Here is a 17058-nt window from a genome sequence, read left to right on the forward strand (position 1 = left end):
AGGAAAGTTGGAATGGCCGCCGCGGTCTTTTGACCGCGGGGCAGTCATTCGGCGGTGACCGCATGGCGGGCGGCGACAGCCGCCCGCCGCGGTCAGAATGACCGCCTATATGTCCCTTTACTTGGTTCATAGACACGTATTTGAAATGTAAACATCTAAATATTTGTGGGATCAAAGATGCGTCATACCATGGCATTCATTCATGGCAGTCATTTCTTAAATGTGAGGCGTCCTGTTGTGCCTCAGTCCCCCACGCAGCCGTCTCCACTCCGTGCGCTCTTTATTGAAAGGCCTCTTTACATACTCCGTTAAAATTAGCATATAAAGGTTGATGAAAGTAACATTGCATCTCTTTCCACCATGTATAAACTGTGCGTTATTATTTATAGGAACCATGGAAGAACAGCGTGCACAAGAAGGAAGTCCTTAGACACCTCCTGCGTGGCGAGCATTGGGAGTTCAGTCAGCGCTCCAGCTCCAGGCCATGAGGCCTCAGTGTGAGGAAAGGACGGCTCACCGCCGGGGGGCGCGCAGAGGGGAGTGTCCAGGCACTGGGGAGTGGCCTGTCTGTGGGCGGGAGGAGTCAACCGAGTCCCCTTTTGCTGCTGGAACTGAACTCCTCACACAGGACAGAGTGCCCTGACGCGCACTGTCACTGCTTGCGTCCCTCATCTGTACAGTGGAGCTCCGGGCTCATTGAGCCGCGCAGGACGCTAAGAGAGTGAGGAGAGACCCCGCTGTGGGCCCACTGCCCCAAAGGATTACTTCAGTATCCAGCTAACCAACTCGGCCCTGGGCACCGCAAGGATCGACATGGCAGCCCGGCTGGTGCTGGCTTTCAGCATCTTCTGCTGCGGGGTGGCTTCGCCTGAGACTTCTGGTAAGGCCGATGTACTTCTGTGTTCAGGGTGATGATTTAAAAAAAACAGAGAACCAAGTGCCCAATGGAATTTGAGTAACTCAGAAGCAAGTTAATGCAATGTAAAGGGTGGTGGGTGAACTGTAGCTGTCACTATGTTCAGCTAAACTGGACTGATTACTGGCGGACAGTCGCCAGCTGCCGACTTTGGAACTGGGGAATCGGTTTTGAGTCCCAGCGTCGGCTGAACATCTTGTGATTCTGGGCAAATCACTTAATCTGCTTGTGCCCACAAAATATTCATTTGCCCTTGCGTAATATAACTGGTGCCCGTGTCAAACGCTCCAATACATTTGGCTCGAGTTCGCGCTATATAAAACGGCAAAGAAAACAACCCAAAAAAACAATAAATAAAAACAAATGTGATGCAGGTTTCCAGTGTGAATCCTTTATTCCCGAGGGTTCCCCGTTTCTTGATGATAAAACGCACATTGGAAGCGTCCGACAGCCTCCTTGTCAGTGTGGAGGGACGGGGGTTTCCTTGTTTTCATGCCAGTGACGCAGAGGACCCACGGAGTCTTTCCCTGACTGCCAGTCTGTCTTTGGCCGGGGGAGAAGGTGCCCGCGCAGGGCAAGTGCCACGCATGAGATAGCGATGTGAGATGCGGGGTTGTAGGAAGTACGGATCCGGGTACGAACTTAGGAGGGCACCCAGGCCTGCACCTACCGCCCTGGACAGGCAATGCCTCCTCTATGCGAGGAGCGCCACAAGAGGTGATCTTCAGAAGTTGGCGCTATCATTGCATCTCAGCTGGAAGACGCTCTATCGGATGATGCGCAGCCTGCGGGCACTTCACAGGCACAGCGCTTGATACTGTAAAGCGCTTAAAAAATATATTTTTGCCCGAGGGAGTGGGTTGGGGGTCACTTGTATGAATATATTTCACTCTGCATGCGCGTTCTTCAAGGGCGGGTTTTCAGTCACTTGACAATGAAGGTTGTCAGCAATATCTAAGTCACGGCTCCAATCGCGCTCCGGCAGTTCGTGTGATTTTTGGCAAGTCGCATTATCTCCTTGTCACATGGAGCGCATACATTTGGAACACAAGGGTGCTGCTATCTCAGTTACCTGATGCGTGTCCTTTGGGGGTGGGGTTCTAGGGGTCCACCTCACATTTGTCTGTGTACTCCACCCCATCCTTAACGTGCTTCTGTTGTACTAGAAATGCAAATCCTGAAGCAAATACCACCCTTAATCAGCAGTTGTTCGGCAGATTAACCCTTTTCCCCTGAGTGCTAATAACACTGCATGTTTCACTACCCGAAAAACTGGTGGTGCATAGAGTCGTCGACATATACATTTTCAGTCTACGCAAATGCTCCGGGCGACCAGTGTACATGCCAGCGCACAATTGCCCAGTCACCAGTGCAAAATGGCCCGGTCACCTGTGCAGTGCGTATATTGTGCACCCCGATGCTCTGTCTGCAGCCAGCAATGTGACCCTTGCCCCTAGCTCCTCTTCCACCCAGAGAGGTTTTGGTCGAGTGCGTATAATGTCTTTGGTACCTCAACTACAGATATTTGACGGGCCCCAGGCCTGGGATTGTTCGTCTAAATAATGCTTAGTGTGACTGGCCGGCTTGTACCTAAGTACACTCAAGCCTACTCTCTGATTATTCCAAACCCACTCTGCCGAGTGGCATGTGTCCTGCTAAAGGGTTTCCGGGTGATGGAGGACAGCGCCTCATTATGGGCCTGCCTCACACCGCCGTCTGGGCACTTCAATTGAACTCAAGTGCGCAAGTGTCTTGACCGAGTTCATGTTTGGTATTCACAAGGGCGAATTTACATTCGCTTCTACAATTAAGCCAGTGTGTGTGAGAACATCTATGTACGGGGTGTATTGTGGGTGTTTTTGTGTGATAACTCATGCAAAGGTAGATTAAGATCACCGACTTCTAGGTCTGCAGGTATTCGCTCACTTTGCAAACAATTGATATACTGAATATCTTCAAAGGCAGGAGTACATGCGTATTTGTGGAACACCCTCACAATAATTTTGGGGTATGAGAAGGATTCTGCACAGGGATACTATTTTTCCGTGGAGAAACCAAAACGAGTTTGAAAGTGCGAATGTCATTTCACACGTGCTTAAAGATACATCACACATATGTCCTCATGCGTAACTGGTAACCTGTCAGTAACCTGGAATTCACATGGAAATGTAGAGCGGGGTCCACCAACTACTTCTGGGAATCTGCCCTGTTACAGATTCGCAGGTATTCCAAACATAAAATGAACCACTCTTTGTGGATTAGATCTCAAGAGTGTATTTCTGCGTGCCTGGATGGGACAGAGTGTGATGCTGAAGGTGTGCATGGCCTGGATGGGCAGGGTGTGATGGTGAAGGTCTGCGTGACCTGGATGGGGCAGGGCGTGATACTGAAGGTGTGCATGGCCTGGATGGGCAGGGTGTGATGCTGAAGGTGTGCATGGCCTGGATGGGCAGGGTGTGATGGTGAAGGTTTGCGTGACCTGGATGGGCAGGGTGTGATGCTGAAGGTGTGCATGGCCTGGATGGGCAGGGTGTGATGCTGAAGGTGTGCATGGCCTGGATGGGCAGGGTGTGATGGTGAAGGTGTGCATGGCCTGGATGGGCAGGGTGTGATGGTGAAGGTTTGCGTGACCTGGATGGGCAGGGTGTGATGCTGAAGGTGTGCATGGCCTGGATGGGCAGGGTGTGATGCTGAAGGTGTGCATGGCCTGGATGGGCAGGGTGTGATGGTGAAGGTTTGCGTGACCTGGATGGGGCAGGGCGTGATACTGAAGGTTACAGCTCATGATGCATGTTAATCATGGAGCTTCAGGAAGATTATTACACACATCCTGTCTGGGACCTGCTAATGCAACTTCATTACAATAGGCTTCAAAACAGGATGCAGAGGAAATCCTTGTTTTCTGTTCCCTGATGGCAGTGAACACAGAGATTGTATCCCTCGTGTCTTTTGATTTCTTTATCCAGAGGAACCATGAGACAGCTGCAACGTCTTAACACTCACCGCCTGCGGGTGGAAGTCCATTTATTCAGAAATGGATGCATCTGCTCATTGTTATGCTAGCTCCACATAATGTACTAGAGTGGAATGAAGTGTGAGGCACATACATTGAATTCTATATTTTAATGCTAGTTATCAGGGCCCGGATTTACTAAGTACTTGCATTTTGTGGGGTAAGTAAGGGTAGTTGGGGCCATGTGCTGGTCTCTAGGGATGTTGAATGGCCTATAAGTGGTGTGTGAGAATCTACTGGGGACTATATGATGGTCTGTTGATGGCATTCAAGGATCTACTTAGAAGTGCCTGAGTACTTGCTGATGATATGTAAGAGTTTATTGGCGCCATGTGAGGATAATTGTCTGTTGATGCTATGCTAGGGTTGTAGAGCATTATATGAGGGTGTTCTGATGGTTTGTGAGAGTGCAGTTGGAGACAATATGAAGGCTTGAACATGGTATGTGAGTATCTATTTAGGCCTACTTGGGTGCTTATTGCTGGTATCCAATTGTCTGCTGGTGCTATGTGAGGAGTCTGTTTGGGACTGTGTGAAGTCCTACTGATGGATTGCAAAGGTAATGGGGCACTACTTGAGGGCATTCTGATGGTATGTGACTGTATCATGGGACATATAAATTGCTTTCTTACGTGGATTACATGAATACTCCTTCATTGTTGCCAGTTCCTTGGTTGACCCTAGGTCAGTGGAAGGCTGCTGTGCCTACTGTCAGATGAGGGCATACAATCCCCTTTCTCAGGTATAAGAGCATTTCTTCAGTCTCAGGTCATCTCTCTACAAGTACAATGAGCCACATTGGGAATATCGATCTGACCTCCAACAAATCCAGCAGGTATGGAACTGTAGTGTTGTACCCAGTGCTTAAGTTGTAAAAAACATAAGTGCCAGTGCCCTCGTCAGAAGGCCACTGCGGCTTTCGCCACCCTTTGCCCCCCCCCTCCCCCAGCGCTGTCAATGACATTACTAACATACCTACTAACCATTACACTCCTACAAGTGTTACAATTCAGACTATTTCATGTCCCGAAAGCTATAAGAAAGGTTTGGCTGCAGGTTTTTATCATTTTTTATGTATATTGAGTAGAGAAAAAAACTGCTGTTATCCTCATCTCTAAATCAGATACACAGTGCCACCATGTGGCAGATTGTCATAAATTCCCTGTTGACGATTAATTGCTGGTGCCGAACACTGGAAACCACTGGCTCAAATTAAAACTGGTTGTATTTGTTAAGTGTACCCTGTTCTCATTCTTGGGGGAGAACAAAGGTTGTACGAATTCTCTTTGTGACATGCTCACTTGCACTTGAAAATGTCAACATAGTTCACAAATGCATCCATTATCAGGATTGGAGAATCAGGCTTTGTTATGTGCTCTACATTCCAGTAGTACAGCTTGAAAAGTTGAAATTCATAATGACATTTGGCCATAATGTCATTATAGTGTTTTTGCACATTTCATTGTTTCAGCCAGTCACCCTGAAACTCACGCTTGCAGGGACAGCTGCCTCTATCATGTTTGTTATTTGTCTTGATTTCTGGCACTGCTTATAACATCAGAACATATTTTTTATCTTTATTTTTATTAGCTAGTTATTTGTAGGTGTTGCGTTAAATATTTAATGCTGTTATGAAGCCTTGCACAGAATTGTATAGGCCCAACAGCCAGAAGCGTATCGCAGGCACCAGCAGCCCCTTCCGCGCAGGTGGGCCCCTAACCGTCCAAAAGACCCCCAAACATTTAGTAGGGGCCCCATTCAGTCCAAGTTCAACGAGTATCTGTGAGATACGCACGACTCGGTGACCTCACATCACATTTTGCATTTTAGAAGGCCTAGAAATGAAAAAAATGGGCACAAACGTTTGCGTATTACTTCAGTTAGTTTATTGCCTTCTAATGTTCTGAGTTCACGCTGAAGGCGCACTTTATTAATGCGTTGTTTCGCCGAACGTGTCACCCTGTGCTTCAGAAGCAGTTAACTGCGCACTTGAGCCGCTAGCTTTCGAGGCACTCCTGGAAATGGCGGGAAGCCCTCTGGCTTCTGCGTCAGAGCCCTCCTGTGGAGAATGTTTCGACACACTTTGGTCTTTCGCAATATACAAGCGCCTCGTACTCTAGCAGACCAGATAAGAACAGCGCGTACCAGGTAGTCCAATCATGAGTTTTCGAGTCACGTGGGAAACACTCGTCAAAGTAGGAAAAAGAATGACCGGACAGGGTGTAGTGCCCGTACTATTGTCTGCCTCGGTAACGTGAAGTCATTGTTTACCAAAATCATTTAATCGTTAGGCCTGGAAAAGAACTGTCATCATTTGAAGGAACTAGAAATCGCGAAATCACTTTCAACAGACGTGAGTGAGCAGGGCATTGGGTCGTAATATTTCTTTGCACCGCGTGCTCTAGCAGTACCTCAGACTGGCATAGCGCATAAACAGGAACCGCACCCTGTCCCGCTTTCCTGTTATTCAAACGTTAACGATGTCCTGCTAGAATCGCACAATTTATATCATAGGGGGAAATAGCGATAACAACTAAATGATTTAAGTCCACCTGCAGAGCAGCATGAAAAGTTGTCTTGCTGGTCGAGGGCGCTATTTCTGTCCTTGAATATCTCTGAAAATAATGAAAAGCGCCTTCGGCATACTTGGAAGCAAGTGAGAACCGCAGTGCTTGTTGAAAGCCTTGAACAGCAGGGACCCCAACGTATGTTGCATCCATTCCTGCTGCCGAAGTCCTTCCTTAGGGACACCTCTGCATAGACCGTCATTATCGTGCTTTGTAGTGGACAACAGGTAACAAGAACCCAGAGTGCACTACAGGAAGGGATTGTGTGGCTTCACTCTCTATGAACTGATGACCAAACCGACTTGTTTATGGAGGGACAAGTTGTACGAAGATTGGTGTTAAAAAAAAATACATTGAATCTATAGTTAGCAGTGGCACCTGGCTATCTTTGAAAGTGGTGAGGAAAAGCACTTAACAAGTGAAGAGAGCCATCCATGCATCCATTTTATTTATTTATTTTTGCAGTTTTATATGGTGTGACCAAGATCCATGAGGTGACTAAGAACTATTCATAAGAACTGTAACTAATGCATTGAAGCGCTTTACAAAAGAACAGTTTCATATGCAACAATGCATTACACAATTGACACAGTAACAATAGTTTAAACATATCTCATTAAAAAAAACCTTATGTCTATGTATCATAATAGTTTTTACTGTGAAGATTTGTAAAATTTGTGGTTGTAAAACTGAAAATTAAAAAAAAAATGGGTGAGCAGGCATTTTTCCTTACACCATGGTTGCCATATTTAATGCCAAGACTGAATAAAGATGGTTGCAGTGTATTAAACAGTCTAGTTGTTATCAGGGAGATCAGGGCACATCATGGAGGCCTCTGTGGGAATCATGACGGAATGGTGAGGAGGAAACACGATTTCAACATCCACTTGGCCTGGCTATTGTATCTGCGAAAGTCACGAAGATACAAGCAGCCCTAAAGATGGTATCCCAGTGCAATAAGACCCCCCTACACAGAGACTACAGAGGAGGCACCTCTGTCTCTCTCCAGTAAGCGGTGTGCTGACCCTTCAGTCTTTATAAGAGGCTACTCCAGAGGTGGCCTGGCTTGGACTTTCCATTATTGCAGGGCCGCAGAGCCAATCAAAGCTCAGCACACGTAAGTTAAAGGAAGGTCAATGATCGACAACACCAAATGCACAGCCCAAAAGCACCGACTATGATAATTGTGTTAACTTTACTGTGAAGATGCCCTGGGTTCCGGCAACATCTACTATGACGTCTGGTTACAGCATAACGTGCCACATGCTCTCCTGAGATGGAGGCTGCTCCTCCAGCCCCTAGATTGCTGGCAGAGTTGCCATTCTTCAGGGGCAGCAAGCTCCCTGGGAGTGAATTAGAGGTCCCGGGGATAGCCAGCCAGGGGGAGGTTCATTGAGGAGCACCTATCCCTCAGTTATCCATGCATCCTTCCATAGCTGCTTATATGGACTTGTTTACTTGACCTAAGTCATAGGTTGAATACCTTCTGGTGGAACCTTGAGATTACATTGTATTATAAGTATCAGTGCCACTGTGAAATGCTGTCTTCTGATGCAAATACATCGTATGATGAACATCTATTTAGTTATCATCAACATCTAATAGAACTATCATTTCCCTACTGATTATGGGTTTGCTTTTCTGTCCACTATGTCAGGAGTGCTGATATCGTCTCTTGTCCCTGCTTGTCACAGGAAATATAGAACAATAGAAGACATCTGGGGAAAAGGAAAATTTGGCAGGTACACAAAGATTAGACAAGGTTGGATAACACTGAGGATGTAGACAAAGATGGTGGGATCAGAGAATAGACAAAATGGGCATCCACGTAGGGAGTCAATAATGCGGACAGGCACATAGGTGTTTTATCTGTGCCAGGTACGTATTTCAGGCAACATGCAATTATAAGAAGAGAAAAAATCCCTGGGTTCTGTGAGCAGGCACATCTCTGGCTCTATGCTCGCTGCAGTGCTCACTGCAGTGGTAGGTGTTTATAATGCCCAGTCCAGATCATCACTGCTGCAATTGTGGTCATCCATGCGGGTGTTTGGGGGCTGCATAGAATGCCACCATTGAAGGGCAATGGTTGGTTCACTGAAGATCAGAAGGAAAGGGAGATGTCAAACTTGGGGCTCTACTTCTCATGCTGCACAATGCCATAATCCTGAAAAGGTGGACATGGTTAGCCTCATATTTGGCCTGTTCCAGTATTATGGCTTTTTCACAGATTATTGCCTGAAGTTTCCAAACCAAATTGGAGGTAATCTGGTTCCTATGATGTCATTTCCCATATACGGAGGCATTGATATGCGATGGATGCATCACAACTTATTTAGTCCCTTATTTTTTGTCACACGCATCACAGCATTTTTGTCCTTGATGTTGCTCCATTTTCTCTTGCGCTAGATCTTCATTGGATTCTTCATTTCTGAAGAATCATTGCTTGGCTGTTTTTCTACCTTGTTCAAGGAAGGATTTGGTGCCTTGTTTCGCTACACCTGTATTGCTCTTCCTCTTCAATCATGTTCTATCATGATTACTGAGGAGTTTATTTCTCTACACCGAGGAGTCGCCTTTTTGACTTCTTTTGGGGCGCTCTAAAGGAGACACTTGACACCTTTCACATGTATATGAAGTGCAAGGTGGCACCGTCGCTACTTGGGGGAGTCACCCTTTCCAGGGGCAATCACAAAGGAAGCCTAAAAGACAGTGGGAAACTGGACAAGTGGACACACACACAAAGAATAGATGGCATGGAAAAACACCTAGAGAGAAGACAAAGTGAGCAAGTACTCAGGAAAATAGCCAAGAAGAGCAAGTACCCAGGGAACTGGCAATGTGGAAGCTACATAAGAACAGAGAACGAAGTGGGTGGTATGGTAACACAAAATAGCTAGTTTTTAGCACCCAACTAAAAATTTCCTATATGGAGTGGTCCTTAACCTGTGATTTACCAAGTACAGAAAAACGATTAGTGGTGGCATGGCTTGGGTATATATATATACCTGTGAGCACAGTTACATAAAGGTGTACAATAAAGTGAGATTTATTTTTGTATAATTAAATATCACCGAGCCACCTAGCAACGCAAGTTTAATATATTTCTAATGTAATAAATACTGAAACAAATTGATAAGTTAGAATAGAAGGCCGACTGACTTCTATTTGCTAATGTTTTTGTCCCCGTGAGCTCCTAAACACCGCAAGAAGTAAAACCACATTTTAAGAAATTAGTTTGCTGTCTCAAAAGTTGTGAAACCTCCTTACCTTTAAACAATGTAGCATAAAAATAGGACAGGAAGGAAAGTCCGAAGGGCCAAGCCAAACAGGAAGGTCCTGAAGCATCCATCGCACTTCACAAAAGCGTGCCTGCTGTTCTGCACACTACCGACTCCATCACGGCGAGCATGGACAACATCTGGGACCTGCAGGAGAACAGCTCTAGAGCACCCGACAGATGCACCCATCAAGAGGACAGCAGCCCCCTTCCTGGGCCATGGGATTGAAGATTGTTTGGTCAATAGATCAAGTAGCAACATGGCATCTGAGATTTATCAATTACAACCTCTGATTAATAAAAGAAAATGCAAATGTGGAAGAGTTGATGCAAGGGAATGTGTGCTTTATCATGTTATCCAGACTTCATGTTATTTAAATGCCCGCGAGCGGAGGCAACAGTGTGCGAGATGTCAGTGAAATACATGCTAAAAAACCACAGTCAATAACAATCTGAATATTTGTAAATTCGTGAGATGGCTGAGTGTGGTGAGAGGGTGGGCATTAGAGTCAGTGTCAGTCTTTCCTTCTCACACATAGGCCGTACTTCAAAGACTGACTCAATCAACCAGTCTTGCAAGCACAAGTATGCAACAAATCGAACAAAGGGAAGCATTACAAGACCACGCTAATAACAGCAGTGTGATACAGAGCTGTTAAATAGCAATGCAAGGAGTGGTAGTACTAGTCCTTTTTAGGCCTGGCCTAGAGAGAGCTTCAGCTGTCTCGCCAACCTAATGTTTGGAAAAAAAAATCATAATAAAAAAGCTGTACCTATATATTAATGGGGCGGCCTTTTCAAACGTTGGTCTGTTCAATTGCCTTTCACATTTAAATTCTCCTCAACACAGCCTATAGTACGGGGCAATGGAGCAGAGCATTTCATCCATTGGCTGTCGTGCACTGTGAGTGTTGACGTTTTACTGGATCACATTTGAACAGCCATCTAAAATGAAGTGAATTTCAGTGCCAGAAGTGGTGTGCCTGTGTGCTGGGCCAAACCTTTGTTGTTATAGTTTTGCAAGTTTTTTAAATAAAATATAATACATAAAACAATTTGCATGTCTGTCACAACCATACCTATTATCTTTGGCAATGCTTTTTCAAGAAAGAAAATATTCCATATATATATATATATATATATATATATATATATATATACTACATTCAATTGAAATTTGGAGCATTCAGAGCACTTTCGGGATAGCTTGACTTTGAGAGGTCTAGATTATGAAATACATTTTGACCTCTAAATACTAGTTTAATATATAAGTTATTGTTGTATATTCATTTGCAACTTCTTTTCGTAGGTAATGGACCAAGCCTCAGCATTCAGAATGGCACAGTGAGAATACCTGCTAATGCTACTCTTTCAATTTCCTGCTGGTAAGTTACTTCAGCAGTGCATGCTTATGAGGTTTGATGGCACAGGTTGATTGAGGAAAGCTGCTTAGAAATACTGAACAGGGTCTTAAACAACACAAACGTTAAGAAGTATCACCCTTGCACATGAAAGTATCATGCCTTCTCTTTGTGTTGGTAAATCAAACCAAGCTGGTTTTGGGCACTTCTTGAATATTTACTCGTGAAAGAATCAAACAGTGAATGAAAAAGTGGACATGTATTTAAGAGGTTTGCAAGGGATTTGTGTTGGCCCAACTGAGGTTGGTTGCAATGGCAGGTTCTTGCCATTCCTAAGGGCGCAGTATGGTCATAATTACGTTTACATCCTTAAATAATTCAAGTGGCAAGAGTAGCAAAGTCACAGCAAAATCAAAGAGAAAGTGAAGTGAGGACCTTTAATAAAAAGACTTAAGGTCATAATAGGACCTTAGAAAGTGAAGTGAGGATCTTTAATAAAAAGACTTAAGGTCATATTAGGAGGGTTAAATGAGCCTCCCTTCAGATTTTAGGAGGGTATCCCGATAACCTGTCATGACTTCACCCCTTGTAGGTAAATGTTAGTCAGGGGCATAGCTAACATCAGTATGTCAGAGCATTGTATGTTGTGGTTCGAGGGGCCCATTGCATGCACTCCCATAATTGCTGCTTTTTGAGGCGTATTCCTCTTGCTTTCGATACGGCCCATGGAACCCTTATTAAACAACAGGGTTGAACAGTGCTGACCTACACCATATGTCAATGGAGCAGAGCTGGAAACATGGATTTGACTCCTGGTGAATCAACATTTTGTTTTTAGGATTTATTGCAAAAGGAAAGCAATTTCAAAATGGTTTGCAATGCCTTGTTTTTAAGAAATTAATATAAATTGCGATACCAAATTTCTACACATCCTTTGTGTGAATTCTGCTTTTCAGTAGAAGGATAACAAAAGAACTGCTGTTTTTTGAGTTTGCGTAGCTCAGAAGCAATGTAATTCAGTTATTTTTATACCAAACTTTATTTTAATTGACAAGATCATTTCAAAGAAGTATGCCAAAATTTAGAAATGAAACCCTTGAATGATGTGCACTGTTTGATGGACAACCCCCCCTTTTATTGTTCAGATCCATAATGCTCTTTTTAATTATGTTGTTTCAGGGGACAGCAGTTTGTTGAGTGGGTCTGGCCCAAAATTAAGAGCATTGGTGAAAACCACATTGATGTGCTTGACTGTAGCAATGGCCCATTCTGCAAAACAATGATAGTGAAAAAACTGAGAAGTAATGACACTGGAACTTACAAGTGCTTCTACAGAGAGAGCCAAGACTTTACAAGTGTTTACGTCGATGTTCAAGGTAGGTTTGATAATATGCCTATGTCTTTTCTTATTGCTTACTGTCATTGTAAGAGATGGTACATGGAAAAGGACCATCCCATTGTCGATATAGCAATTAAGATTACTTCTAATAAATTCAGGAACTATTATTACACAATCAAGTAAATTGATGATATTTTGTGGTGATACCTTCTCACAATGATATATGCTTCACAGGACACCTGCGTGTTCTTTCTAAATATGTCTGCCACTGGCCAAACCTGACTTTTCCAAGGAAGAATGTGAGTTGTTACCCACCCAGAAGTGTAAACATAGTGCTCAGTGGTATATTTAGATATATTTAGATAACTCTGAAATGGGTCTCAGGCCTTCATGTAACTTTGAAACTTTGTTATTATTTCTTTGCTGCTACGTAATATGTGTATGTGCAAATTACAGACATTTAGGGCCAGATGTAGCAAAGGTTTTTACCCATTCTGTGTCTATGGGAAAAAGTGTTTGTACATATGGCCCTTAGGTGTCAATCCAAAATATTTAGTGGAAACATTGTATTTACAGATGAAATCGGACAACTGAATTAAAAGCGCCTACCTAAAAATGGTGCAGCAGAAGAAATAGAGGCCTTTAATAGTGCTGTTGACGTAAGAGCAATCTTACTTTATCTAATGTAATCCACTACCCTTCTCAACGCCATGCACACGAGAGCCCCATTTGTCTGGCACCCGAGAAATAAGCTGGGTGGTTGCAGGGGCATGTACCAAGTGTCAGATTCTAATAGGATCTGTATTATCTGGTGATGACCCAGTCATAAGTGCGCTACTGAGGTCATGGCAGCCATTGTGACCTCCTGAATCGGACACAGAGGAAGGCAATGTAGGGACCCAAAAGAGAAAGAAAAGGTGTTGCAATGTTGACTTTTAAATAATATTCCTAATAGTCAGACATTTTAAATACTTAACTTTGCACAGTTGTGCGAAATACAGTACATGCTGGTCTTGACTTTTAATATTCTTATCAATGTTTTTGTTACTTTTACTTTGAATGGATTTTATTGCATTTCCAAAGTATGTTTATTGGTGTATTATCATGGAGTTTCATACCTAGTTCAACCAATAATCCTCATCAGGTGTTTAATCTAATTCCTCTGTTCATATTACTCCCTGAGAATCCTTTCTTGGTCGATAACCTTTGCCAGAAGGGCAAGGGTGTATTTGTTAGGTATATGCTACAAATCAGCAAGTACTTTTAGTTTCCCACCACAGAATTCATGTGTGAATACTCCCAAGTGCTAGTACCTCCCTCTAAGCCTCTTTCCCTACAAGCCTCCGGTGCTGAAAGAAAATCCACCCTTGAGAGCCAGTTTGTCCTAGACATTAAGCCCATATAAATCAAAGACATTGTTAGTAGCAACCTCTTTGTTATCTCTTAGAGAAACCTTGTTTTGCTTCCTGAAATCCCATTGCTGCAGCAAAATACCAAGTAGTGTTTACATTTGCACACATCCTACTGCTGCTCTGTGATGGCGGATGCTAGCCTGTCTTTTGATTTCATTGACGTCAGTTCTGCTTCAGGGTATGCTGAATGCTGAGCGAGAAATAAAAAAAAGTTAACCTCTGATCTGGGTCGTTTGACCAAGGCGATGGGTTGTAAGCAATTGTGCCAAAAACTACCAAATTCAGAGTAGTCTTCTCTTTTCTGACTTCATTGTAGGTGTTGATTCACAAGCACAGTACCCTGGTGAAAAGTATATTTAATATATGATTTATTTATTAATGTTTCTGGTGAGTCTGGACCAGACCATGATAGTCATTTAGGAGGTATTTCTTCGTAGCTAAGCATGTAACAGCATCCGTGATACTTAAGGATGTAAGTAGAGTGTGGAAGTTGTTATTGAGTGCACTGATAAGACCTGTTCTTGCAACACTTCCTGGGACTTTCCCATTAGAGGTCCTAACTCAAAAAGTATGGAAATATCACAATAAAATATGGATATTGTGAACTTCATACAGGATTTCATCGACCACTATCTGCTTTGGAAGAATGAAAACGCAGAACCTGAATGGTTATTTTTTTAACTATTGAAAGTGAAAACTAATTATAATTATATGAGGAGCGAATATTACAATTCATAGCATACAGAAACATACCAGAAGAAATTTAAGGGCAGAAGGTCTTTACCAAAAAGAAAATAATTATATAACATGGCTTGCATTTATACTTAGTTCATTAAAATGAAATATTTTCTCTTGCCCTCAAATCATTTGATATTTTTTCTATCTACAGTTTCCTTTCAGCCTGTAGAGTGATGCCTCAAATTTATAACAATGCAGATGTTTTGTCCGCTATTTCCAAATGTTAGGGGATTTAGATTTAACAATATATAGCCTGGCAGCAATGTTTGTGAGAAAATGGAAATGTGCAACACCCTTTGAGAGAGATTGATCAAATCTGAATATGATTAGTTCATCATTAACTTTCTTTTTCGGTTTAAAAAAACCATAAAAGCACACATAACAACATGATATAAAAACATAAAAAATATAAACATAATATAAAACCATAAGAAAGTTAAAGAAAATATTGTGCAATACACAGTGTGAGCGTTAGAATTTCTCATTCCAAGGGGCATACATTTGGTAGGGCCTTCGGTAAAACCGTGATATTTAAAAGTGTTCTTGGACTCAAGCAAAAATTGGTTAAAACCACAAAAGGGGGCCTTAAGCCCAATTGAGCTTTAAGTGCATGGTACATTGGAGTTTTGATGCTTCTTTTTCTGAGGTGCCATATAGAAGTTAAGTAACTGGCAAGCGAATAAACAACACAACTCCTAGCATCTGTCTAACATATTCTCAAGGCATTATGCCTGTCATCAAGCCCAAGAAGATGGCACAGAGGAATAATTCAATGAACATTCTGTTTGGCATATGCATCACAAAACAACAACAGGTGCTCGTCATTTCCCACTGCCTGGCAGCCCACAGGGCAGAAACTGGAGGGGTTAATATTACTCCTCCAAGAAGAAGTAAAAGAAACAATTGGTAAAATCCCCAGTCTGAATTTAATGTAAAGAGACGCTGACATAGAAAGTCATATTCACATAGTCCATAAAATCGTCAAAATAAGAGACACATAAAGGTGGATATTGCCTACTGCGGGAATAGCAGACATTTCGGCACCAATAACAATGTTCCAGTGATGGTCTTTAATATGACCCCTAGAAGTACTGGTCATTGATGTTGGTTTGGAACCAGAATTCAATCATACCTAACTTAACCAACCATGATTTAACATGTGATATCCACAGAAGCCTAGGGGGCAGCTGATGAGCTAAAATTTCAGCAAGACACTCCTGATAAGGCGCAAGTTGCTCAGTTGTCCAAATCTTTGCCCAATATAAAATAGGCTTAAGGTGAGCTTGTCAGAAACTTACCTAAGATTTAAATCAAAGCTACAGGGTACTAGTGGAATGCCTTTAGGAACATGATTAGTTGATCTGATGGACATAATTGTTTATAAGTGCTGAGTTATTTTTTTGGATTTTGTGCCAGCATTCTTGTAACAAGGTACAACAGGCAAGCATATGAAATAGGTCTGCTCTTTGATTCTGACACCCAGAAAGAAAAGAATTGTAATAGCATCCCAATTTAAATAATCTTGTGAGTCTATAATACAAATAAAATAATATTTTATAGTGTTGAATTTTGTAATTAGTGAACATTATTAATCAATGGCCCTACTCTAATGACTGTGGAATCATATGTAAATTACAGGTAACTTTTAATTTCCTGCTCTGGTAAGATGTTTGGGCCTCTAAATCATCTGATCTAAATGCATTAAAGATACTGTATATGGTCTGGATCCTTATATTATAATTGTTGTTGACAAAGACTCACAGTAGTGGACATTTGAATTGATTATGTTATGTCACTTCTATGTTTATTACAATATTACCTGATCTGTAAGTATTAACATTGCCTGGCAAATTAAATTTATATTGGCACTGATGGAACAACAGTAATGTCTCTCCCTGAAAAACCTCAACTGTTCAAAACAATTGCTGCAGTTCTACAAGGATGGCAATTAACATCACAAATGATTGAAGGAAAAAGTTCCTTTTTCCAGAGAAGCGTTTAGATATTATATTCATTAATTTTCAAACACAACCTCCAACATTGCCAGATACTCTTCGAGGCCCCAACAGTTTTGAACCATACTTTCTTGTGGTAACTAGTTTCAGTGAACCAAAGAACAAAGAAAAGAGCCAGCCACCTCTTCTCTCTGGCTAAGCAGATATATTGAAGGAAGATGTTATCAATTTAAAGAGCAAAATAGTGATGTATTTAAAATAGTGATAGTCCTTTGGCCTTTTCCACCCAAAAATAGAACTTAAAATATGGCACAGCACATCCTTCTCTCACTGTTAGTAGATTCAGAAAAAATAATGTCCATCATGATCTTTGATACCCACATATAAAACTACTTACCATTGAGTCTATACAATTAATAATTGTAATGGAAATAAACAGAGGAATAGCATGAAAAGGATACATCATCTTAGGCAGATCTG

The 17058-nt window shown here is 42.5% G+C and overlaps 1 protein-coding gene across 2 annotated transcripts in view; it reads left to right on the top strand.

Moving 5' to 3' along the window:
• Nucleotides 1-630: 630 nt before the first annotated feature.
• KDR (kinase insert domain receptor) overlaps nucleotides 631-17058 on the top strand; it is a 75061-nt gene continuing 58633 nt past the window's right edge. For both annotated transcript variants that reach the window (XM_069201143.1, XM_069201146.1), the window contains exons 1-3: nucleotides 631-880; nucleotides 11083-11158; nucleotides 12314-12510. In XM_069201143.1, the coding sequence (XP_069057244.1) occupies nucleotides 814-880; nucleotides 11083-11158; nucleotides 12314-12510 (340 nt within the window). In that variant the 5' untranslated portion in view covers nucleotides 631-813. The remainder of the gene's footprint in view (nucleotides 881-11082; nucleotides 11159-12313; nucleotides 12511-17058) is intronic.

Source organism: Pleurodeles waltl, chromosome 1_2 (assembly GCF_031143425.1).
Source record: "Pleurodeles waltl isolate 20211129_DDA chromosome 1_2, aPleWal1.hap1.20221129, whole genome shotgun sequence".
Lineage (NCBI taxonomy): Eukaryota > Metazoa > Chordata > Amphibia > Caudata > Salamandridae > Pleurodeles > Pleurodeles waltl.